Source organism: Rhipicephalus microplus, chromosome 1 (genome assembly GCF_043290135.1).
Source record: "Rhipicephalus microplus isolate Deutch F79 chromosome 1, USDA_Rmic, whole genome shotgun sequence".
NCBI classification, from domain to species: domain Eukaryota; kingdom Metazoa; phylum Arthropoda; class Arachnida; order Ixodida; family Ixodidae; genus Rhipicephalus; species Rhipicephalus microplus.
Window position 1 is genome coordinate 184,387,245 of NC_134700.1, and position 25,653 is coordinate 184,412,897.

The 25,653-nt window shown below is 44.3% G+C and overlaps 1 protein-coding gene across 5 annotated transcripts in view; it reads left to right on the forward strand.

Moving 5' to 3' along the window:
- Positions 1 to 25,653, forward strand: part of LOC119178536 (neuroligin-4, Y-linked) — a 523,045-nt gene that overhangs the window by 459,069 nt on the left and 38,323 nt on the right. For all 5 annotated transcript variants that reach the window (XM_075888794.1, XM_075888769.1, XM_075888783.1 and 2 more), the window contains 3 exons: positions 2,491 to 2,640; positions 15,018 to 15,203; positions 23,349 to 23,722. In XM_075888794.1, the coding sequence (XP_075744909.1) occupies positions 2,491 to 2,640; positions 15,018 to 15,203; positions 23,349 to 23,722 (710 nt within the window). The remainder of the gene's footprint in view (positions 1 to 2,490; positions 2,641 to 15,017; positions 15,204 to 23,348; positions 23,723 to 25,653) is intronic.

Here is a 25,653-nt window from a genome sequence, read left to right on the forward strand (position 1 = left end):
GGAGCTTTCCACTGGAATACTGACATTGTTTCTAAACACCACTTCATAATTGTACTCTACAATAGTTTCTCTCGCACAGTTCATGAGGTAACCATGTGGCAAAGAATAAAACAGGTCTTTTACGTCTACGCTGAAGGCCGTACAACTAGAAGGGTTGTGATCAGCCAATGCTTTCACCACTTCGTCTGAGTTGCGAACACGGAAAAGATCAACCACATGCAATGTCTCTGAATGCTTGTGTAAAAAAAAACCGGACATAACATGTTGCCATGGGATACGCTCGGTAACAAGAGCCCAGAAAGGGACTTCGGCCTAAAGGATGTTCGTAGTGAAAAAAAAAATGCAGCTCGAGACCTTTAGCAGCTTTAACACCATAATGCAAGTCGTCTAAATTTAACTACTCCAGAATGCCAGGGCACGCTTCTTTGGCTTAGAGGCATTTTCAGACACGAGTCTAGAGGGCCACTAAATTCAAATAACAATTTACGTGAGCGTGAAAGCTCAATATATGACTACGTCTAAAAATTAGAGGGCCCTGAAGCTTCGCCTTTCTTAGTTGAACGCGATAGCGACATCCTGTTTCTAGCGCGTACTTCAAACATTTGGTGCATGAAACCTTTTCGAATTTGCTATGCACCCACTATGTGTGGTTTTAAGGGAATAGACGCAGTAGCATGTGTGCCTTTTGAAGTGGGGTACCAGCTTTCAACCACGGATACATTATAATAATTACGTATTTTAACGCCCGTTGGCAATAGACGCTTGTACCACACATTATTGCTGCAATATTTCATGTTACATTGTAAAGCATGTATACCGGATGCGCGTGTTTGTGAAGCATGGAAGCTACTTTCACTGCATTTCGAAGAAGAGAAAGTTCTTTTCACAGTTTTCACAAGGAGAGGCATGGCCGTGTGAATGAAGGAATTACCTTTAAATTCTTATGGCACAAGATTTCTGCCAATAGCTGACGAAGAGGGAATGCCTTTTGATTTGATTATGCTAAGGAGCCTTCAGTGTTTATGGCGGGACTCTATGGCGGTATTTTATTGCGATCAGGCACGGCCTGCACGATTGTATTTTCGTGAATGTATAGCCAAGTTTGCTGGACTGCGAAAGCTCAGGAGATTGTACTCGATGGTTGTCGAGGGTAGAACCTTTGGCAGCCCTTCAGGCACTTGAATTTGTGTCCTTCTTGTAGAAAGGTCACTGCTTGTTTCTGTTATGCTTGTGGTTTGAAGTACGCGCCTATGAAAAGGCAATAAAGCAGAAAGAAGAGGTGTGGCCGTGTGGTAGAACATCCGCTTGCCACGCAAACGACCCGGGTTTGATCCTTACTTGAACCCAAACAACCCTGGTTTGGTCCTCAGTCTGCTCCAGGATTTTTAATTATTCATTTATTTTATTTGGATCGTTGTAGACTTTGTGGTCACGCATAAGGTGATGATTTTTCCCTCGCAACTAATGACGCTGACGCCGGAATTTCCGAGAAACGAGCTTTTCAACGCTATCGCCTTGAACGACATTATTATCAACAGCAGTGCCCTACTTACCGAGACATTAAGGTGAATGCACGATAACACACGACCCGCAGCACGATATTCACAAAATGATCCTGATGACGTCAGAATTACAGCCTACATTTAGTCACTAATAATCGAACTAGCTGCACTAAGTGAAGAATTTAGAAGAGATGTAATCAAATGCTGCTTGTTTGCTTTCGTTTGAATTATGAAAAAAAACAACGCTAGACGTTACTTTGAGGATTGGTGCGAGTGGTTGAAAAGTTCAATTTCAGCCTGGTTAAACTGTACAGGTTATGCCACATAGCGGGGTCTAGTTGAACCAAGCACGTCTGCTATCTCGTAGCCAATCGCAGGAAATTGTTCAATGACCGTTGTTGCTACTGTGGCTTCCGCTGCTTTCGTTCTGCCGCTAGTATTGTCGGTCACCGCACAGTAAAGCCGGGAACGTTCTGCACGGCAACAGTGACGTGAGACGTTCTGCTTGAGGCTGATATTCTGAATTGCGCTAACCCGATGTGGACCAAAAAAACCCAATTTTATTTCAAAATAAGCACTTCCTTGGCACAAAAGCAACACTATGATTTTTGTGGACCACTATTTCAACAATCAACGTCGGCTTAATATTTGCCTTTATTGGAGCTCTAAAGTTCTCTTCCACGGCATCTATGGCTTTCTTGTTATACATACTTGGCCTCGTGTTTACAGACATTCTTCGTGTGTGTATTTATTTCAGCTTACGTGTTATTTTCTTTTTTTCTTTTACTTGCCCCTTTCTTTCCTTTTTGTCTGCCCTCCTGCCTCCCTTTCCTCTTTGTCTCCCTTTCAGGCAGGAGTTGTGCCCCTATAGGTGGCAGTTGTCAGCCTGTTCTCTCCCTGTTTTCTCTGTGACTTCGTGTTTTCTATGTATACTAACGAAATAATAACATTGGAGTAACCTTTCGCATTTCGTTTTTCATTTGTGCAGTGGCGCGGGATCCCACGAAACTTCCGGTCATCATGTTCATCCACGGCGAGTCATACGAATGGAACTCTGGGAATGCTTACGACGGCTCTGTACTTGCCAGCTACGGAAATGTGGTCGTTGTCACCATCAACTACAGGCTCGGAATTCTAGGTATGTCCTGCATAGCTATCTTGAGTTAATCCCGTATCTGAAGGTAATTCAGATACGAGATACGTGTGTGGAATTTTGTGATTGGCACTTGTGCCTGTCACAGCCTTGTTGTTTTTGAATATAAAGGAGGTAGTAATTAGCGTTACATCGTACGCCTCGAAAAATTAGCTCTTCGAGTGAGCCATCCATAAGTGTACTCACTTGGTGTCCTTGAAAGGAGTCTTATATGAGACAGCATTACCACATACGCTGCGTTTATCAATTTGCAAGGAATAAGATAGTAGAGCAATAATTAATGGCACCACGTGGTATCGCACTGTTACTGTCAAGTCAGAAACTTCTTATTAAGTCCACAATCAATTAAAATCACACAGCTCTAAAACCATAGAGTTGCCTAATAGAGGGAACTCTGGCGCTAGTGTCTATGAGAGCTGCAACGCACGGCGCTTCATCGAGCATGGGAACGATAGGTAGTAAGCACATTTCTCTAATCTTTATACTTCTGGCCTGCTTTTGGCTCCGTGTGTGTTCGTGTGGCTTGGAGATGTTATCTCGCGAAATAAATATCAGCAAATGGTCAGTGGTTGCGCTTTACCACCTTATTATTTTAGACTTACTTTACCAAGTCCGGTCACGAAGTTCAAAAGGGTTGAATCTTTCTTTCAAAACAAAACTCAAACACAGCAATAAATGAAGCCGCAAGTACGATTTGCCCCCGCAAGTACGAAGACTAGGCAAATGTGTGTACCACCCATCATTCACCTGGTCGCTGAACGATTGCAGTGACAGTGTTCCCTCTAGTTAATTAAAAAAACTTTATGCATAAAACAACTGCACCATAAATTTTAGACACATTAGTTTGACTGCAGCTTGTGCATGGAGAAAATGCTAAGAAAACAGGGTTGTTATTTTATTTGAAGTTATTCCAGCAGAAGGAAATTACCACCGTTTCGACACAAGTTGTTCCGCGATTTGATCATGGGCTCAAGAAAGAAAACAGAGTCAATGATGAGGAACCACAGTGAAAATTTTGACGGGATGCAGCGCTCTTTAGGCAGTCGGTATAAACGGAAAACTGCTAACAAGTTTGTCCAAGCGAAACTTTTACAATATCACCACGATGAAACGTCACAAATGAAAGCCCTGCAAGCGCTACTGCACTTTTTGCAATCGACCGGCCTCTCTGAACGGTTGAAGCTAGCACGCCCTTCCTGTGTGCGTTTTTTGTTTCCTCTCTTTCTACACACTCTCGTGCATATTGCCCCACTAACACTACTGGGTAGCAAACCGAATGCCAATATATTTTATTTTTTTGTTACTTTTATTTTTTTATTTTATTTAGTACACACTGCGAACCACAAATGGTCCAAGCAGGAAGGGCACATCACATAAAAAAACAGGAATAACATTCCGTTTATACGGTTAACCTCCCGGTCTTCCTCTTCTCTTTCTCTCTTTTTCTGCTAACAAGATTGACTGGGACAATATACGCTGGCGTAGCATGTCAGCCGAAACGTTTCTTTTTTTCTTTACGGCTACTACCCAGAGTTGACACGAAAGAATATACGCAGCCAAAAATCATAGCTACAGCCGGGGGTTCAATTTAACCTGGTTTTTAATGCGAACAAGCTTACGGCGGGGGCTTTGTCCCTCACTTCCCGGTCCTTCCCTCGGCGTCCACACCTTCTCCTCACTGCGCATCCCCTCCCTTTTTTCTATATCTTCTCCTACTCCCCCTCCTCCTCCTTTCTCTAGGAATCATCTGCTCCACGGAGCGGCGCTAATGACAGGTGGTGTGAAAGCTGCATACTCTGCTTGGGGCGCCATGGTATTTCCGCAGTATAAAATGACGGAGCGCGTGTGCCTCAAGACCTGATAACACGCACCCGTTGAAGCTCGTCATTGCATGGCTTTTTGTCGCGGCGCCCTGTCCTCTGCCTATGAACAGAGAGGGCGCCTGGCTGCCCGATGCTGCGCGCCTTCTTTCTCCATATATAGAGAGGGTGCCGCGCCGCTTCGAGAAAGCAGCTCACTCACGCGCTGCAACCAGTGCGTGTAGTCAGGCATCCGTTCTCTCCTGTGCAACGCCGCGATGACCACCAGCGTCCACGACCCCGCCAGTGTCAGCGTTAGCGCTAGAACAAGCTCTCGATAAAGTACACCGTCTCTCACTGCTCAGGGGTGCAACACCTGCGCCACTTACGCCAATTTGATACAATTCCCTATTGTTGCGCCGAACTGTCCCAAGACAATGAAATATGCTTCAATATCGTCACGCTGCGCCAAAATACCCGTTCAGCCTCAAAATTATCCCAGGTATGCTAATTCCCGCAATAAATGGGTGCCACATTGGCCACCTGCACTTTGCTTCATCATTCAAACCAAGCACGTAGACCCGTTTGCTGACTAGGAAATGTCAGCAAACGTGGTTACGGCATGTTGGGAACGTGTGCCGAGTTTTCCACGTGCGAATAAAGTTGAAGTGCTACGAACTCCGTTGTTTCTAGGCACCCCGTCGGTTACCATAGCAACAGATCAGAAAACATTTTTCTGGCTTTAGGTTGCGTCATCGCGACGGTAAATATTCAGCGCTGCCGCCACGCCACCGGATGCGCGCTGTTGTTACTTTATCTGCTCGAACGCTCCTTGCAAGCGAGTCCAGAATTTGTGCCCTAAACCTAGCCCCATTGAGAAAGGAAAAACGAAAAAAAGAGAGTGGGGGTTGGGTGTTGGGTGTAGCAGTTCGAAAACTCCCTGGCCTTGTTGTAACCCGCTCAGAACGCTGCTTAAGCCACCTTCGGCGCAGTACAATGGTGTCCCGCAAAAAATGTATTAGAATTTGGAAGGGGCTCTTGGCGCTATACACAGCACATTTTGTTCAATTAGCCATGCGTGTATGCGCCGCATCATTATGACTACCAGTGTGACCGCTGACGTCTAAAAAAGTTACTGGCAATCATTTGTAGCACCAAATGACATTTCTGCTGCCATAAAAAAATAAACACTTGTGCGTCACTTTTTAGTTTTTTTTTTGCCACCCCTCTTGCTCAAGTTTACGAATCTGCTCGATCTGGATGACGCTAGCTTGGCAGATCAACATTTCAATTCACAGAGTGTGTCGAAGAATTTTACAGGCGTGGCAAACACTAATGTAGACTTTATTGTTTGCTCAGTGGGCGAATTAAAATTACTACTTTAATTGGAATAGGAGCGCTTATGTTCACTCTGCCAAATTTAGGTGGGTTCAACATTTGTTTATATATCTATATCTTTTTCTAAATGAAAGCCTTCTTTTTTATATTGCGCCTAATTTAGATTTTAGTGCTCCAATAGTAATATTTTGCTGCTCAAACAATTACTCCGAATTCTATTTTGGCTGTTGTACCCCGGCTCGCTCAAGCGAACCATCTCCCCGCTGCTTCACATCGACACATGGTTCCCTTTGGCGGGAGATGGCGCATTTTAAATCAGTGGTATTGTTGTCTGTTTTGTTTGTGCTTATTAACACGAAAGTGTTTTATGGCGGGGTCCAGCAAGGCTCCGCTGACGTAATTCTATTGCTGATGTGAGGTTGTAAAACAAATTCTAATATATTGCAATGTAAGAAATCACCACCATATCCACTAAGTCAATGATGTTAGAGGGGCTTGCTTGGAGGTGCACCAGGCGTTTCTTGGCGAGACCATTTCTGTTGGCGGGTTTGTTAACGAGCCAGTGAATGATGTATACAGTACGTAGAAGCAGCGTTGTCGAGCACGTTCTGCGTCCAGCACTGCACAGTGTTAGCCATGGCCATCAGCATGATAACCACCTGACCATTTATTCCATACTAGCCGCTGCTATCAGTCAAATGCCTAACGCTCAGAAATGGCAGACGCGAAGCTATCAGGCGTTCTTCGACGGGGTTGAGAGCAGGCAGGGGAGGGGGCTTGAGTAGATATCGGCACCCGTGCGTAACACTTATTGTAGGAGCTTGTCGTGTACCGCCCTGCCTACGAAGTGAGGAGAACGAAGTGGAGGAAATCGCGAGGAGGTGAGCGCGTGGACTGCGGAAAATCTTCGCCTTCTAGGAAGCCTTCATTTGCGCGCTGCGTCACCTCTTCTGGCGTGCACATGAAGACTTTCTAACGCCCTGGGGGTTGGAATCGGGAGAAGTATGCTCTGGGAACACTGGTGTACACGCCGGCTGCCGGAGATTGCCGCCGCCGCTGGACAAGGCGCGACCTTTAGAACCTTGTTGTTCAAGCTCCTGAAAAACAAAACAAGAAACAAAGAAAACACTGCTACAGGGACTCAAATCAGCGGCCTTTCATTGCGCACAGTGCGGTGGTAACCACTATAGGCCACGCAGCACACTTTGTCTAAGATGCTGACGGCAAATCCTTTCTATACACCGTCTGCCGTTGGTGGTCGTCGGGGCTGAGCAACTTCAGCATGTTTTCGTCATTAGTAGCGAGATGGCGCGAGAAGCGCACGTTTTGAGCACTCGCTCAAATGGTAGTCGCCCTCCGCGTCGCTGAACTGACTTTACGCCTCGCTATGCGCGCGCGCCTCCACATGGCGTGGTCATAGTGCGTGTATATGCTGGTCGCTCACACTGGTCGCTCACTAGCGCAAGCGCGCTTATGTCGTTATTCAGGTGCTTTGTAGTGTTGTCCTTTCACAGCAAAGTTGCTTCGAAGTTACAGTGGCTGAAGAAAGCACGAAGGTCACTACTCCACCCACTGTTATAGCCGCGTTTACGAAAAGAGCAGGCTGCTCACACATGAAGAAGTAAAATTGTCACAGTTCGCGCATGTCTTAGATATACATGTGCATTCGTTTCCTGCGTCTTTATTTCTGTTTGAGCAGCGTGCTTTCAGTGTGGAGCTAGTACAGTTATTGTCCGCGCTCGTCCTGTGTGTGCTTATTCAGTGCGTCCTTTCTAATTGAAATGCATGTGGCATGTTTTGAGCTGCTTGGAGTTATTTGCCGGACATCGCAATTTGTTGCTGTAGCATTCATTTCTTCGCCCTTATGCTGGAACAGTACACAATAAACGCTCAATTGCCTTTGTGAAGACACGTTTCACTTTCGTGTTATACCGATTCCTAAAAAGAGGGATCATCCACGTTTTCTTTTTTGTGCCAGTTTAAACTGAGCTGCCGAGGCCAGTCACCTAGCTCCCGACTCAACCTCACAAGATGCTCGGCGATTCGTTTTATGTCGAGCACGCAGCGAAGCCATGAAGCAAGCCATGATAGCCATAATGAAAGAAAGTAGTGGCGAGGAATCCCTGCAGTTAAGAAAAAGAGCAATTCGAAAAAAAAGTATGAGGGTACCCTAACTAGTATAGGTATTCAGTGAAAAGGAGTGCTTACAACAGCCAGCCCAGTAGAAGAACGAATGCACAAAAAAGCAAAAGTACATAAGTACGGCCCGACGATTGCGGCAAGACTGTGTGGCGGTGACAGCTGCGACACAGTAGAGGTGAAATAATTCATTAACATGTAATGTCTGCAGGCTTCCGGCTTCTTGAGCTTTCGCTGCAGGATTGAGTTACCGTTTCATCAAAGGTCGCTCTGAGAATCCCTGCGTTTTCTCTTTTGCGCGCCAGCGTGCGACTTCTTAGGAGCAACTGCGGATAAGAATGAGCGGCAAAACAAGAAGACGTAGCAGCGAGAAGCCGGTGCAACATACTGTTGGCCCACCACGTCGTAGCAGCGCGAGATGCTGCACTTAGGTTAAAGGCACCGGCGGAAACGCCCCCCGATTCGTCAGCTCGGAAGCAAAGCCATTCACTTCGTGGAAGGCAGAGAAAGGAGCTCCTTGCTTTGATTTACCGTGGAAGGGCAGTCATAAAGACTTGGGGCACACCCACGTTTCCTTGCGCCTCCCTTTCGCTGAGCTCCGTTCTAGCCAGTCCTGTTTTCGTGGTGCTTCTTCTTAGCTGTTGTATTTTCCCCAGTTACCACTGATCTTTACTAAAGAGTAAGAGCGACAGAAGCCAAGGTCATTACTCCGGTTCCTTCATCGCGACTCCGACATGATGAGGGAGGTATGCGCTATATATATCAAGGTCCTGGCGTTTGCCGAGGTTCTTTGTTTATGTGCTACCCTGCTTATATTTTCTTTGTGTTCCGTTACTTTTGCTTTAAAAAACATGCTACTGCGTCCTTCTTTGAAGTACTCTGCTAGAAAGCAGTGAAGTTTCAGATAAGCGATGGAGCCGCTTTGCTTAGTCTCCTTTCCTAGCTAAATCACTGAACTTCTCGGAGCGGCGGCAACTTGGCTGCTGAACTCTGCGGTAGAATTACTACTTATGCGACGTCAACCGCTCTTTTCTAGCTCTCGCCATTTTATTTGCGTTTTTCTTCGATCGACTTCATCCGGTTGTTGGGTTGTCTCTAGAACAAATGCCGTGCTCTGAGCACCAATTATTCATATCTATTTATTTCGCTCTGTTGATTTGGTTTCACCATCCCAAGTCAATGGATAGCGCAGTAGCACGCCTCTACAGACAACCAATATATTGGGCTCTTGTATTTTCGTTTGGCTTCACTGCAAAGGGAACTTTTGTTTTGCTGCACGCCCCCAAATTTTACTGCATACTCTAACTGCTGATTCAAGTTACTTATACAACCATTATTGTTACTTCTTTTCTTCTACTTTGTTTGTTTTATACCTATTAGCGTATCGACATTTGCATCCAGGCGTAATAGCTGAACCTTATGTCTTCACATGGAAAGTCATCTTGTTATTTGATGTTATCTTGTTCACTTTTATGGTTCTTTTTACCCCAGTCCTCTCTGTAATAGTTGGTGCTATGGAGGGTAAAATAAATGAAACTTTAAATGAAATGACTTGTCATCAGCAAGCTTGAATGAAAGTTACTCATGGCGTCTTCTATAAGCAACATAGAGTACTAATTTAGAACAAACGGCTAATGTCCCGATACAGCTTACTCATAGGAGGTGTTTCTGGAAGTCTAGTTGGTTGCTGAGTCATGTCCTCACAACGCGATTTGGTGATATGTGTCTTTTCTTGTTCTTTTTTATGTTTCGCTGCTGTCTTAAAGGTTGCGCCTGACGTACATGAGGCTTGTTCAGGTGGCGCAATAAAAACAAACGTTGTTTGCAAAACTCTCAAGCTTTAAAAATGTCCCCTTTACTCTCGGGACTCAATAGAAGAAAGACACGCTGGCTTAGAGCTATATATCGGCTACTTAAGTGTCATAGTAGCCACAGAAGCCACAGTATGTTGACCGGCAGGAGGCGTCCAAAGGGAAATAAATGCTCTATTGCAGCGTCACGACTACTGTTAAAGCTTCACGGAACCCACGAATGTGATACTTGATGTCCACAAAATTATATCAACTAATACAGAATGGGCACGTCATTTGCTATCGGGGCTTGGCAGACAGAAGAGAACTGGGAGTAGGGTTCCTAATTCACAGAAACATAGCTGGCAACATAGAGGATTACTATAGCATTAATGAAAGGGTGGTAGGCATTGTAATTAAACTGAATAAAAGATACAAAATGAAGGTAGTACAGGCTTACGCGCCTACATCCAGCCATGATGACGCTTCAGTTGAAAGCTTCTATGAAGACGTGGAATCGGCAATGAGTAAGGTGAAAACACAGTATACTATAGTAATGGGCGACTTTAATGCAAAGGTAGGGAAGAAGCAGGCTGGAGACCAGGCAGTAGGAGATTATGGCATCGGCACTAGAAACGCCAGAGGAGAGCTACTAGTAGAATTCGCAGAACGCAATAATCTGCGTATTTTGAATACCTTCTACCGAAAACGAGAAAACCGCAAGTGGACATGGAGGAGCCCTAATGGCGTAAATAAGAACGAAATAGACTTTATAATGACTGCACACCCAGGAGTCGTGCAGGATGTGGAAGTGGTTGGCAAGGTAAGATGCAGTGACCATAGAATGGTACGGGCTCGAATCCGCCTAGACTTGAAGAAGGAACGACAGAAACTGATACGCAAGAGGCCAATCAATGAGCTAGCACTGAGAGGGAAAGTACAGGAATTCAGAGTGTCACTGCAGAACAGGTACTCTGCTCTTAGCGAGGAAACCAACCTTAGCGTAGATACAATGAATGATAATCTGACGAGTATCATCACGGAGTGTGCAGTGGAAGTTGGAGGCAGGGTAGCTAGACAGGACACCGGCAAGCTTTCCCAGGAAACGAAGAACCTAATTAAGAAGCGTCAAATCATGAAAGTGTCAAGTACAACAGACAAAATAGAACTGGCAGAGCTTTCGAAGTTGATTAATAGACGTAAAGTATGCGATGTAAGAAGGTATAACATGGAGAGAATTGAGCACGCTCTGAAAAACGGAGGAAGCGTCAAAGCAGTGAAGAGGAAACTTGGGATAGGCAAAAGGCGGATGTATGCACTAAGGGACAAAGAAGGCAAAATAACTACCAATATGGATAGGATAGTTAAAATAGCGGAGGAGTTTTACAGAGATCTGTACAGTAGCCGAGACAACCACGACCTTAATACTATAAGAACTAGCAGTAACCCAGACGACACCCCACCGGTAATGATAGAAGAAGTCAGAAAAGCTTTGGAGAGCATGCACAGAGGCAAAGCTGCTGGTGAGGATCGGGTAACATCAGATCTGCTGAAAGATGGAGGACAGATTGTGTTAGAAAAACTAGCCACTCTATTTACGAGGTGTCTCCTGACGGGAAAAGTACCAGAGTCTTGGAAGAACGCTAACATCATCTTAATACATAAGAAAGGAGATGACAAGAACTTGAAGAATTACAGGCCGATCAGCTTGCTCTCTGTAGTATACAAGCTATTTACAAAGGTAATTGCTAGCAGAGTAAAGAAAACATTAGAATTCAATCAACCAAAGGAACAAGCAGGATTTAGAACAGGCTACTCAACAATTGACCACATTCATACTATCAATCAGGTAATAGAGAAATGCTCAGAGTATAACCAACCACTATACATAGCCTTCATAGATTACGAGAAGGCGTTTGATTCAGTAGAAATATCAGCCGTCATGCAGACACTGCGGAATCAGGGCGTAGATGAAATATATATAAACATTCTGGAAGAAATCTACAGGGGATCAACTGCTACAATAGTGCTTCATAAAGACAGCAACAGAATACCAATAAAGAAGGGTGTAAGGCAGGGGGACACAATCTCCCCAATGCTATTCACTGCGTGCTTACAGGACGTTTTCAGAAGCCTAGAATGGGAACAGTTAGGGATAAGAGTTAATGGAGAGTACCTCAGTAACCTGCGCTTCGCCGATGACATTGCATTGCTGAGTAACTCAGGGGACGAATTGCAACTCATGATTACGGAGTTAGACAAGGAGAGCAGAAAGGTGGGTCTTAAAATTAATCTGCAGAAAACGAAAGTAATGTACAACAACCTCGGAAAGGAGCAGCGCTTTGCGATAGGTAATAGTGCACTTGAAGTTGTAAAAGACTATGTCTACTTAGGGCAGGTAATAACCGCAGAGCCTAACCACGAGATTGAAGTAAATAGAAGAATAAGAATGGGGTGGAGCACATTCGGCAGGCACTCTCAAATTATGACAAGTAGATTGCCACTGTCCCTCAAGAGGAAGGTATATAACAGCTGTATCTTGCCGGTACTTAGCTACGGAGCAGAAACCTGGAGACTCACAAAGAGGGTTCAACTTAAATTGAGGACGACGCAGCGAGCAATGGAAAGAAAAATGGTAGGTGTAACCTTAAGAGACAAGAAGAGCAGAGTGGATTAGGGGACAAACGGGAGTTAAGGATATCATAGCTGCAATAAAGAAGAGGAAATGGACATGGGCCGGGCATGTAGCACGTAGACAGGATAACCGCTGGTCATTAAGGGTCACCAACTGGATTCCCAGAGAAGAGAAGCGGGGTAGGGGGAGACAGAAGGTTAGGTGGGCAGATGAGATTAAGAAGTTTGCGGGTATAAATTGGCAACAGCAAGCACAGGACCGGGTTAACTGGCGGAACATGGGAGAGGCCTTTGTCCTGCAGTGGACGTAGACAGGCTGATTATGATGATGATGATGACAGAGAGTCTATTTCGTCATCCAGCATGGTTGCTTTCGAGCTATATAGCGCTGCGTCTGTAAGGAAGAGGTCACGGACTTTGTTCCTGGTAGCATTTAGATGTGAGATAAATGCAAAAGCACCCATGTACGGAGAAAAAGAGAGATATGGAATAGGTTAAGTTGAACGCAGAGAGGGTAACCATAAGAAAATTTATGGTTTGATACACTGCAGGCTGGGGAAGGGATAGAACGGTAAGATAAGAAGGAAGAAAGAAAAGAAAAATGGTTAAACAGAAAATATTATAGAAAGAAATATGCGCGTACACACTCATGCTCGGGAGTGCCATAAATGTGTTGCGACACTGGTTGACCTCAGAAACGTCAGCAGCACATTCGTCGCTTTAATGACTGGAAGCGTGAACGTGCCGGCACTCCCAAACTGACTGCTCAGATAGCGACCATGTGCTTAATTTTAGGGGCACTTGAAGGGATCTTGAAACAACTAAATAAACTGGTAGTTCTTTACTGCGCTTTGCGCTGCTATTACATACTTTGAAAGTGCCAAAACCCACGAAAAAAAGTGTTTTCTTTTGTATTCTTAGAAGCAAGAGCCGAATTTGAAGTACGCCCGACTCCTTCGAGCAATTTTATGATGGGGACGAATGTGGTCCCATCGGCATGCTACTTCCGTGAATGAATGTACGTGAGTTTAATGTCGGGTTAAAATTGATGAAGTCTTTGGCTAGTCAGTGTTTCTTACCATTCACGGGCAGGAAGGTTATTCGATAGTGTCTCTCAAAATTCTTACACAAGGTACTTTTGATTCAGAGATATGTGTCGTTTAACGTCCCAAACCGACTATGTGATCATGAGAGACGCCGTAATGGAGGGCTCCGGAAATTTCGACCACCTGGGGTCCATTTAACCTGCACCCAATTCTGAGCACACGGGCCATTTCCGCCCTCAACACTCTTTGAAAAACAAGAGCACAATATTTGTAACCATTGTGACATAAACGTATTAGCAAAGCGCTATAAATAGGGTCAAATTCGGAAAAATTAGATGAATATATTGGCTTGATTGGAAGGCACTCTACTTCCAATAGATATACTGCTTGCGTCATTATTGTCTTTATTTTCATAAAAGAGGGTGCTGAAGTAAGTGACTGTCTCCAGTTCCACCCAGAATACCGTTTTACTTTTTTACAACACAGTGTATTGTGCGTTTGCTTGATTTTTTTAATTTTTTCATCAAATGATATTAGTCGTATGAAGTTAGAGGAACGATGTTACCAGGCGGCAGCTATAGAGCTGGAGTAATAAAGATGACAAAAAAATGATGGTTATAAGAAATGAATTTATCAACACTGCCCGAAAACAAAATAGACGTTTTACAAAAAGCTTCTTTAAAATTCTTGCGTTAAATAAAAAAAAACATACCACAGTAAATCGAGTCGGACAAGTCGCCTTAACGTATACGAGAAGCTTACCATCAGTAATATTACCAATACGTGCATGCGAAGCATTGTGTACCTCGCCCGTGGTAGAAGGTGACATTGTTCAATCGCATAACATTCTAAGCTATATAAACTTAGTCCGGTGCTTAGACGAGGGGCGGGTCACTGTAAGTCGTGTATGGGGATATAGTTAGTTACAAGCAAAATTGGTGGACCCTAAACTTAATTTTTAGAAGTTCAACGCGATAGCGATAACCTGTTCCTAGTGCGTACATAATCGCTTAGTGCATGAAACGTCTTCGAACTTGGTATGCATCCACATAGCGTTAAGAAAATAGGTGCAGTAGCACATGTGGCTTTTGTAGTGTGTAACCAGCTTTAAACCACGAAGACGTTATGATAATCAGATGTTCTGACTCCCACTGTCAATGTACCCTTGAACCACGCAATATTGGGAAGCATATATACAAGATGCGTGTGTTTGTAAAGCATGAAAGCTATTTTCAATGCATTTCCTAGCAGAGGAGGCTTTTTTCATTGTAGTCACAAGCAGACCCGTTGGCATCGCGGATATCTTTAGCTGCGTTCACAGTGTGAACAAAGTCACGGGCGACAAAAATGACGGCATTTGAACAGCTTTATAATTACTGCATTTACATATTGTTTAAGAACATGAAGTAAGCTGTTTTATTTGACATATATATTTATTGCTACCTTGAGATTTTCAATAATACTACATTTAGTTAATTCGGACAGTTCTTACGGTCACGTGTACTTTCAATTATTAGGTTTCACTGCGCATAGAAAACGGGTTATTATACAGGCAGTCAAGGGGACCATCATCAAGCCGATTAGATGCTTTAAAGGCTTGCCTTATCGTTATGCAGGCTTCCTGCCCGCAATGGACGGTGCCTCTCGGGCCAACAACGGGCTTCTCGATCAAATAGCTGCACTACACTGGATCCACGAGAACATCGACGTATTCGGAGGAGACCACCGGAATGTCACCATACTGGGACATGGACATGGAGCAGCATGCGTCAACTTTCTCATGATGTCTCCTATGGCGAAAGGTAGGAGCACGAATGCCTTGTTACTCTAGCGTAGAGGGCTGCTTACTAGAAATAATGCAATACGCTGGGGTCATTTCTGTCTAGATGCAACTGACCTGAATCGCAGACCTTCAAATTTTCTTTTTTAGCGATGAACGATATGTTCGATAGCATTTTGTGGTTGCGGTAGCTCAAAGCGTAGTTAGCTGAAATATGGATTTGTTCACAAAATCATGTCAATTATTCAAAATATGGCGTCATTATTATGCTTAACGACAATCTGGTCCTGGTTCCACACAAACACACACACACACACACACACACACACACACGCACACACGCACACACACACACACACACGCACACACACGCACGCACACACACACACACACACACACACACACATACACCAGCACGCACGCACGCACGCACGTGGACACACACACAAAATCAAGCACATAATGAACATTGCTACGCAGCACTCACTCCTTCAAAGCGTCGTCAAGTGAGGAATGAAACGGCAAGTTGTGCAATCCAGAATGAAAGGACAACATACTTCGTGCTTGTACATAAACCACTGTATAGTGCTCTTCGGCAGCATGGGAGGCAGAGACTTATTACTTGAGCCTGAACGTGCGAAGGCGTTCCTCGTCCTAATAACCTTTGTCTCGCTCCACGAAGGCACCACATTAGCCTGCTGACATCGTTGCCTTTATGCGTCACTAACAGTAGCAATCTTATTTGCCGGTTTTATTGCACTCGAAGCAGTAGGCGGCATTGTTTAGAGCTTCACTGCTCCCAACGACGTGTCCATCGTACAGTAATAGGAAGCGAAAAACAAATAAAGGAAAGTGACTGCGCCTAGGCGGATTGCATCACGCTAGCTAGCACGGTCAGCGTTCCGCACTTGCATAGAGATGCTCTAACTCCATCGTGGCCAAATCGCTCCCCATCTGGGCTTGGTGTACTCAAAAGGTTTTCACGCGTAGCAAGCGCGAAACGTGGTCCTCCTCGTCGTAAAAAATGTTTTCATCACCATTTGCTCAAAAAGCGGGTTTTTCTCCACTCAAGCGTGACGCTGGTCGAGGAAGAGCACACTCACTTTATTTTACGCGTGATGTGCAATTTTATGCGGATGGACTGGAAAACTCACGCTGAGGAAAAGTTTGCATTACTGATCACAGTTCTCGTCACGCGAATATATATCCTGATACGATCAAGACAGACGTGCAACGTCACCATTACTCTTTTTGATTGGCAGGTGCGGCTTGCGTCTCCTTTTATTTATTTTATCGCCAACGCGATGGTCTTGAAAGGTGGCGCCGGCTGCCGTATATACTTTTGGCAGGAAAACTTGATTAGAGCCGTTGGAGACATTCACTGTGCAGGTACTTGGCGTCATCTCTGCCAGGTGTTTGCTTGCCCTTCGTGCGTCTACAGTGGGAGGAATGGGCGGAGTCTCTCTCTGTGTGGTTAAGAGTGGTTAAGAAGGGACAGGTTCCTGAATAACTTGACATAACTTTACCTGCGTGATGTGCAGTGCGTTAGCTGCAACAACACCGAATGCGAATGTCTGGAATGCTCGTGCAACACCGTGACACTACCTTCACCCTGCATACTGTAGGCACTCGCCTGTCATTCAAAACCGCTTGTAGTAGCTGAGTAAACAAATTAAACTAAAGTTTCTTGGCTCATTGCACATTTTACATATATTTTCTGAACAGTTAGGTTCTTAGTGTGTTGTGTAGACCTTCGCATTGATCTCTGAAATTCTCATAAGTGCCAAGGCAAGTTCTCCGTATGCAGTACTCATCAGTTGAAACGCGAAAACTTTGGGCTAAGTAATTGTCGTAGTGCAAAATGAAAAGGGAATGTTGATATTCGCAATTAGCTAATTAATGCCGAGCATCAGTAAATATACTCAGCAAAGGTGCCAAGCCTATATAGCACAAGAAATATTGTAACGTTGTTGAAGGACTCGGGGTGTAATAAAACGTATTTATTAACGGGCGAACCTGTGCCCACAACTCAAAGGGACTATGGTCGTAGAACGTTACAGCAGAACACCATAGATGTCTCTTTCTTCTACTTCTTCAAGAGGAGTCCCAAGCGCGTGGTGCACATCAGCCGGGGCCAGTTGGGTTCTCGTGCTATCATCATAGTCTCTGCGCAACACTAGACGGCGCCCATGTATGTCCCTGTGCGCGCGGTGATGGGCGCGTTGTTTGAATGCAGGCACTATGCCGCGGCATAATCCCTCTCCTCATACGCATCGTTCCGATGCGTCAGGCAATGAATAGATTCGTGGTCGGCGTCACTGGTCTTCCGGTGATCTTTTATAGTAAGGCTTCATCCGGACTACATGTACAACCTCTGTAAGGGTTGCGGCGTTTTGAGCTCCCGTCTATAGCGGATCTGACTTGGTAAGTTACATCGCTTACACGATGGAGTACTTCGTAAGGCCCGAAGTAGCGGCTAAAAAGTTTTTCAGAAAGTCCACGCCGACGCACTGGGGTCCATATCCATACTTTGTCACCTGGTTGAAAATGCGCTCCGGTACAATATCTCATTTCCGCTTCCATATTAGAATATTTCCAACGGCCAGAAAGGCATTTAATGTACAGGAGAATGCCGCATTAGGTAAGTGCAACTTATCTCCTACACAGTCTCTAAGCGTGAGAAAGGTTGCTAGTCATGGTTTGGTGCGCTTATCATGATAGTGTGAAAGTGCACCACGCTTCCATCGAGCGTGCGAAAGTTCGCCTCCAAACACAATTGCTACGAGTGAAAATTTTGGAGCTCTCATGACGCAGTAGTTTCTTTTATCACTCCCACATGGAGGCACCGTATCGCTTCATCCAGAGCCGCGTCAACCAAGACCACCATGCAAAGAAAATCTGCGAGAAGTTTAAGGCGTGTTTGTGTAAATTCGAACGTATGCGACGACAGCGTGGTGAGTAGGTGGATGGACACCTATATAATGAGCTGAGATGTCGTCGTTTCAGTTCCCAGCAATAGAACTTTCTCGTCATTTTTGTTTGTCATCCCATAGAGTCGAATTCATTAATGACACATCTGTGACGAAAATACGTCGCTGACGTTTTATTGAAAACTGACATAAAAAAATTCACCTAAAAAGACCTTTAGACGCACAATAACAGTATTATTAAACGTCTAACACGTTTTATTTCATTGGTATAATAGAAATATGCATCAGATGCACTTAAAGACTGCTATATCTCTAATTGGCGATGAGATACGTATTCTAAACTATATTTTTGCTGTACATGCAGTTTTCTAGAAATATTTTTACGAAATTTGAGGCCCTATATCAAACTGCTGCTTCTCACGATTGCGAAATTCCCTAAAACGTGCCACGCTTTTTATTCAACTAAATTACTGCTCTTTGAAAGCCATTGTTCCAATTTAAAATGTCTGGAATCTTTCAAAACCAGCGAAAGATTTCAGACGTTTCGAAACGGAACACCTTCTAAACTAGCAAAAGAATGCCCTTCAATATAAGCTTCATAGAATATTATTGCTAAGCTGGCGTCAGATTTATTGCCTGCTTTGTTTCATACTTTTTGACGTGTCACTGCGTGGGCAAACATGGCTTCAGTGCTGCACGTGTCACACTGCTAATAAATGGCATCATTGCGATAAAGCGTTTACTCTTTTTGCAATATCTTCTGACGGTAGCGGGACGCGAAAAAGCAAAACTTGCGCGCCAGGAAGGAGACTTTAAAGCAGTCGATAACGCCACCACTAACCCGTTAGATGCACTCATGCTATCGATTGAGGACGGGCGTCTAGAAAGTCCGTACACTGTGGTATTAAAACCTCCGTTATGTTGCTTGAATGGCCACTTTTTTTTCTTTTTTTGTGTGTGTCAATTCAGGTTAACAAGACTAGTCGACAAACCTGATAATGCGCTGAAAATAGAAGAAAGTCAATAACAGCAGCATTGACGCTTTGTCGGGTAAAGTAATCAGATCATGTGGCTTTCTCTTATTTCTTTTGACTGTGGAAGCATTAGAAGTCGCGCTTACTTGATTTGCTGTGAACTCCTCACAACTTTGAATAGCACATATTGGTTCTTCTAGCTGGCAGTGTAAGAAACGATAACACGAAGAAAGCGATTCGATCCGCTTCTATGACGCGCTAAGAGCTCGCCTGACATCGTCTTTTCCTGTCATCGTCTTCCATATCAGTGCCGTCGCGTGCATGAATAATAAACTGAGCGGAGTGCCTGTCTTGTCATTGCTGGTTTCTCAGTAAGTAAAAATTGGCCCAGCAAAGTTTCGGCGCCAAGAATATTTCTGTAATTAAAGAAATTGTTGTTCAAGAGTAGCACTATATAGTGCCCTGGGATCTCACATTGTCTTTCGCGCATCTATGAAGATGCCGTACTTTAATTTACCATTGCAGCATTTTTGGTACTTTGACGTTACACTAGCAGCATTAAACATAGCACACAAGGCGTACCACAAAACAGAGAAATAATTGAGTCTGAGAAGCCAACACCATGCATAATGGGGTTTTCTCTCAGAAAGAGTAGCATGTTTTTTTTTATCAGTTATTTTTGCAGCGTTTTTTGCGGGAATAGGTCTTCATGACAAAAAAGATAAAATACGAGTGGGGATGTTTGAAACTTACGGAACGATGCATTGGTGCTTACACAAACAACTCATTGACGTCGAGCTCATAGCTTCAAGAACCAACAAACATGTACTTCGTTCTCAAGTCTGTTTAATCAAGGAAAAACATGAATTGTCAGGAGTAGGCAGAGAATGACGTCACTTCATTGTCATATATATATATATATATATATATATATATATATATATATATATATATATATATATATATATATATATATATATATATATATATTTATACCCCTGGAATGTGGGGTATGTAACAAGCAATACGTGGGCCAGACAGACACTCCGTTTAGAATTTGATTCAACAACCATCGGGCACATGTACGATCTCTGCCAGGCCTTCCACTTTCAAAACACTGCACATTAAAAGACCACAGCTTTGATGACATCAGGGTTACACTACTAGAAAACAACTTTCGAACAATCAGAGAACGGGAACAACGGGAATCTTATTTTATCTACAAATTTAACACGATAAAATACGGAATAAATGAACACCCAGGCACTCTGTCTGCGTTACGACCGCTAAAAGACGCAAACGCTTCTCTCTAATCAGTCCGGTTTCATTACGACAATAATATTACCCGCTAACAAAGCTTTTGGCCTATGCATCTGACAACATAGAAATGATTTGCCTCATCAAGCACAGCCGGAACGCACAGATAAGTGGTCCCGGATGTCGTACGGTCCCCCCCCCCCTTCTTTTTTTTCTTTTTTTTTCTCTCTTCTTTAAGTTGCAACGCACATTCTGTTCCTTCACTGACAAGGAGCTGACAGCTAGGTGGTTTCGTTAACTTTTTCGTGCATACGCGCATGTCTTCCCAGTGAGCCGCAACTGTGTGGTGACTGTCTCGGATGTCGTACAGTCTCCCCCCTCCCCCCCCTGGTTTTTTTTTCCTCTCCTTTTTTAATTTTTAACGCACATTCTGTTCCTTCACTGACAAGGAGCCAATGCATATAATGAATATCGATGGCGGTGCCTCATTCACCGGCTTTTTCGCTCCTCCCGACGCCACCAGCATGCACTTAAAGCGCTTAATCCCTCCCCATTAACTTGTCATACACTTCAAAGAGGAACGAGCCGCCAGCGGACTACACGGAAAGGTGAAATACAAAAACGGCGGCTCCCTGCCCACTTGGGGAAGTGTGGGTGCGGGGGAGGTATTGTTGACAATGATGACATTCCTCATCTACCTCTGCCCTACTCTGTTGAAATGCTGCCCCTTTCTAATTACGCCGTGTCGGTCTTGCTTCTTCTCCTAGATTTTCTATATTTTATTTAATGTTTGTCCTCCCGTTTCGCTGTTTCTTCTTTTTTTTCTCTCTCTCTCTCAATTGACCCCTCCCCTCCTGTCTCGACAGGATATAAAAAGGCACGGAACATGTGTAAATAGTATTATGCCTTGAAAAAAGACAGGGTTCCTGTCGAAACGTCGGCACAATAAACAGTTGTTATGTGAAAGCGCATCTACTTTCATATTTATAACCTTGCGGCAACCGAAGTTATTCTTCTGCATATAAGCCTTATATATATATATATATATATATATATATATATATATATATATATATATATATATATATATATGGTTGAGTGTGTGCGGCAGCGCACTCTTTCATTGATTGATTAATATGTGGGGTTTAACGTCGCAAAACCACGATATGATTACGAGAGACGCCGTAGTGGAGGGCTCCGGAAATTTCGACCACCTGGGGTTCTTTAACGTGCACCAAATCTGAGCACAAGGGCCTACAACATTTCCGCCTCCATCGGAAATGCAGCCGCCGCAGCCGGGATTCGAACTCGCGACCTGCGGGTCAGCAGCCGAGTACCTTAGCCACTAGACCACCGTGGCGGGGCTGCGCGGAGAGGAGAATTGGTAATGCGTAGGAAAAGAGCGCGGGAATTGTGTTTCGAAATAAAGGCTCTGCTAATATTCGGCTCTTCTACAATATTAATAATAATAAATATTCCGAAAACGTGATCGACGTGGTCTACTCTACGAAATGCCGTGATTCTTTGAGGGTTGGAAAAAAAAAGCGGGAACGCGTTGACGGGAAAAACAAAGCGCCACCGCGGAGCTTGACGTCTTCATGAAAGCAGCCTACCAGATGGCGTCATTTCAGTCGACGTCACAACCGCCCGGCTAAAAGGTCGGGTCACGGTGGTTACTATAGCAGGGACATCACAAGCTGATTGCTGTCGCTTGCACGAAAAAGAGAACCGTGGATGGAGTACAACGAAAGTGATCCCAACCTTTTCATGTACATTTGCTTGTGCTTGGGCGGGAAACTGCTGATACCGTTGCTGCAGTCACATCTGACTGTTATCTTCTTTACTCCTTGTAGGCCTATTTTACTCGTAGGTCTTTCTTTACCCTTACTTCAGCGTGGTTTCTATATCAGCTAACAAGGAAAAGCCGTGTACGGCTTGGCTCTGAGCGAATGGTTGTGGCGCCAGGTCGTGGCGTTGATCGGCAGCCGCCGCGGCCGTAAAGAAGGCCGTTCGCCGTAAATTCCTAAACCGTGCTCTAGCCGCGAGCTTGGAGCGTCCTCGTAAAGCGAGAACATCTAGGGAAGGCGAAGTGTTGCCTAAAAGCCGCTCCTTTTGCCCAAGTGCTACGTTGTGAGGTGCGAACGTAGTACGCTGCAGTGTATGGGCACCTGACAACCGCTATATACCAACGCGTGGTTTGGAGTGTTGCTGTGCCTTTTAAAACTTTCCGACTTGAAGACCTGGGACAGGTTACCCCACCGTAGTTTAGGCGTGTTGGCGCCTTCGATGTCTCGGTTCCACGAAGGAAAATTTGTGGCCTCTTTTTCTTTATGCATTGACGCGTGTTATATCTCGCTGATGTTAAGACGGCAGTGGCCGACGGACAACGGAGAAACAAAAGAAAGGAAGTAAAATAACAAAACAAGAACGATCGAGTTAACGAATTAAATGAAGCAAGAAAAAATGCAAAAAAAGAAAGCAAGAAAGAGAAAAATAGAAACAAAGAAAGTATATATAAGAAGGATGGAAATCCGTGAATATCTTCTCAACATATTGGTCACAACAAGTTTGACGTTGCGTTATTTAATTTACTTGACTCAACATGAATAAGCTATGCCTTTTGCGTTTTTTGTTGCTGTTTTTCATCTATTTTTGCACTCTTCCTTTTTTTTTCTCTAAGTAGTTTACACCATTTTACCGGAACACAGCACCTCTTTCACCGGTCACTAGTTTTCTGTAATAAAGAAAACACAGTTTAAGAAGAAACGAAGCTTGCCCCAGGCTACACTCGCCGAAAAAAAAAGAATAAGAAAAAATGTTTATTTTTCATTACGTAGCTTTACAGTGTGCCATTTTCCATGTTAGTGTCATCCAGCTTGCCTATTTTGCCTAAAATAATGATCTTTTGTTAAGAAACTTCCTGTCTTCCTATTTTCCGCAACACAAATGAATAGACATTGCGTCACTCTCATATCTATTTTCTGTTCTTTTTTATTGTTTCCGCAGATAACGGACTATTCCAGCGCGCTGTGATGATGTCCGGCTCGGCGCTGAGCCCATGGGCCATCGCACGGGACGCGGTGCGGTACGCGCGCCAAGTAGGCAGGGCGCTGGGATGTCCGGAGTCCGGCACCGGCGCCGCGCTCGGAGACTGCCTACGTCATCGGCCCGTACGCGAACTAGTCGACGTCCCTCTTGCCGTGCCCGAACACCTCTCAGCATTCGGCCCCACCGTCGACGGCACCGTGGTTCCCGCTGAGCCCCGCCACGAGATGTCCTCACCGCGTTCGTCGTACGCAGACTACGATCTTCTGTTCGGTGTAGTGCGCTTCGAGGCGTACTTCTTGTTCACGGCTTACGAAGAGAAGCACGGCTTTGAGGTAAGTGCTAGGGTCAAAATTCTTTTTTTTTTGCTGTCATCGTAACGTTTTATTCCTTTCCTTTTGACTGAGCTTTGATCGATTCATTATTTTAGTCATCTTGCCCAGTGTCACTCTCACCTTTGACACTGCAATGAAAATGATGTCGAAACACACCACAATGATGCGACGCACTTCGCCATCAGATCTTATCTGCTTATAAACACGAAACTAAATTTCTGCAGCACTGCGAAATATAATTTTGAAACGAAGTGAAATCTGGTGCGTTTTGAAACTTACCGTTTTTCTTGTTTGCTTTTTCTTTATGCCTTCAATCCTGTCTATTCAGCGGCTGTTCCAGGGCCTCATCTTACGATACCCTGCAGGGACAAAGTAGAAACGCACGTTCGTTTTTTTATATTTTAGTGCAAGTTCAAGTTTCACTTTTGCCGCGGCTGATATGTACCATTGCCCCACACCCGACGAAGACGGCACGATTACTGCCATTGAGGGAGCCCAGATGTTGGCAATCAGGTATAGCACCAGATAGTCGCTGTATACGACAAAGCCATCCCTCTTCACCTGCACCGCTTTCCAATATAACACATTTAGAGTCATTTAATTTCATACCGATGTTATGCATGCTTATCACTTTTTCCCCTCCATTGGCTCCTGAACCTTTTCCTCTGCGTGGGACATCAAATCAGATGCATGTCTGGTAGAGCTTCCCTGACTTTGGGATGTTAAACCCCATCATTCACATTTATGTTCCGGCATTTTGTTTCCATGTTCGGCACTCTCCAACCAGAAAACATGTGAACTATCCGCCTCAAAAATGACGTGCATTGTGGCACGCTACTCTCAGTGCACCGGGCTGTTCCAGTGGGTCACTGGTATGTTGGATCACCGACGAATGTCAATAAAAAGTTCTGTTCATCAAATAGACAGACAGTGAACTAACTGTATTTGGTCCTGAGGAGCTTTCTTTGGAACCCCTATTGAGGACTCGCGGACACCGCTGAGCATGTGCACATGTTGCCAAATCCTGGGAACGAATGAACGACTGAGAATTCTGGCCTCCAAGCTTTTGCCAAACTAACATTGCATACTCATACGGTCAGTATAAAACAAAGCAACGGCTGCAGTGTCTTCGTCTTTCTTGCCAGGTATATATATATAAGTTTTTCGCTTGTTTGCGGCAATGGTAGGCTTCTTCGAGCTTAGAATTGACGCCCGTGTTTTTCTCAATAATATACAGAAACAGCACTTGCACGACCAATAGGTGGTACATGATACGAGTACTTGATTGCCTGTACAGTATAATATCAATTACTATTAGTATTATTATTAACTTGACTTTTGTTTGCCATTAGGTACGTGAATGGCTTCGGAATGAACGGCTTGCAGAAATGTGGAAATCTGTCTGCACCTCACGTTAATTGTACTTTTCATTCTGTCATATTCATTGGAAGTATACACCACTGGCCCTTTGAAAACATTTCTACGTCAGTGTCACGCCTCATCGTAGCCTCTCAAATTATGCATAGTGGACGAGGAACTTGTTTTTGGGGGAACGTTCTTTCACTTTTTTTGCTCTTTGTTACAGTTTGCTATATAAAAGGAAACATTGAATGTGCCGCACACTTCAGGGCTGATTATACTTAATATTTGTTTCATTGGCGTGATAACATTGATTTGTATTATCACAAAACTGAGCACGAAAAGTATGAGAGATCTGTTGATGCCGTGTGACATACCGTGCACAGTAGCTCGACAGTCTAGACTTTGCCAGAGGTGTCATCCTGTTGTGGACAACCGTAAACATTCAAGTCTTTTGTTTGTGATGACATACTGTATTTTAATTTCTTTGTCTGTTTATTTTTCTGGCTACAGACAACGAATTTCGGCCTAGAGGTAAAAAAAAGAAAGAGGTTGGGGCTCTGTTGTCCATG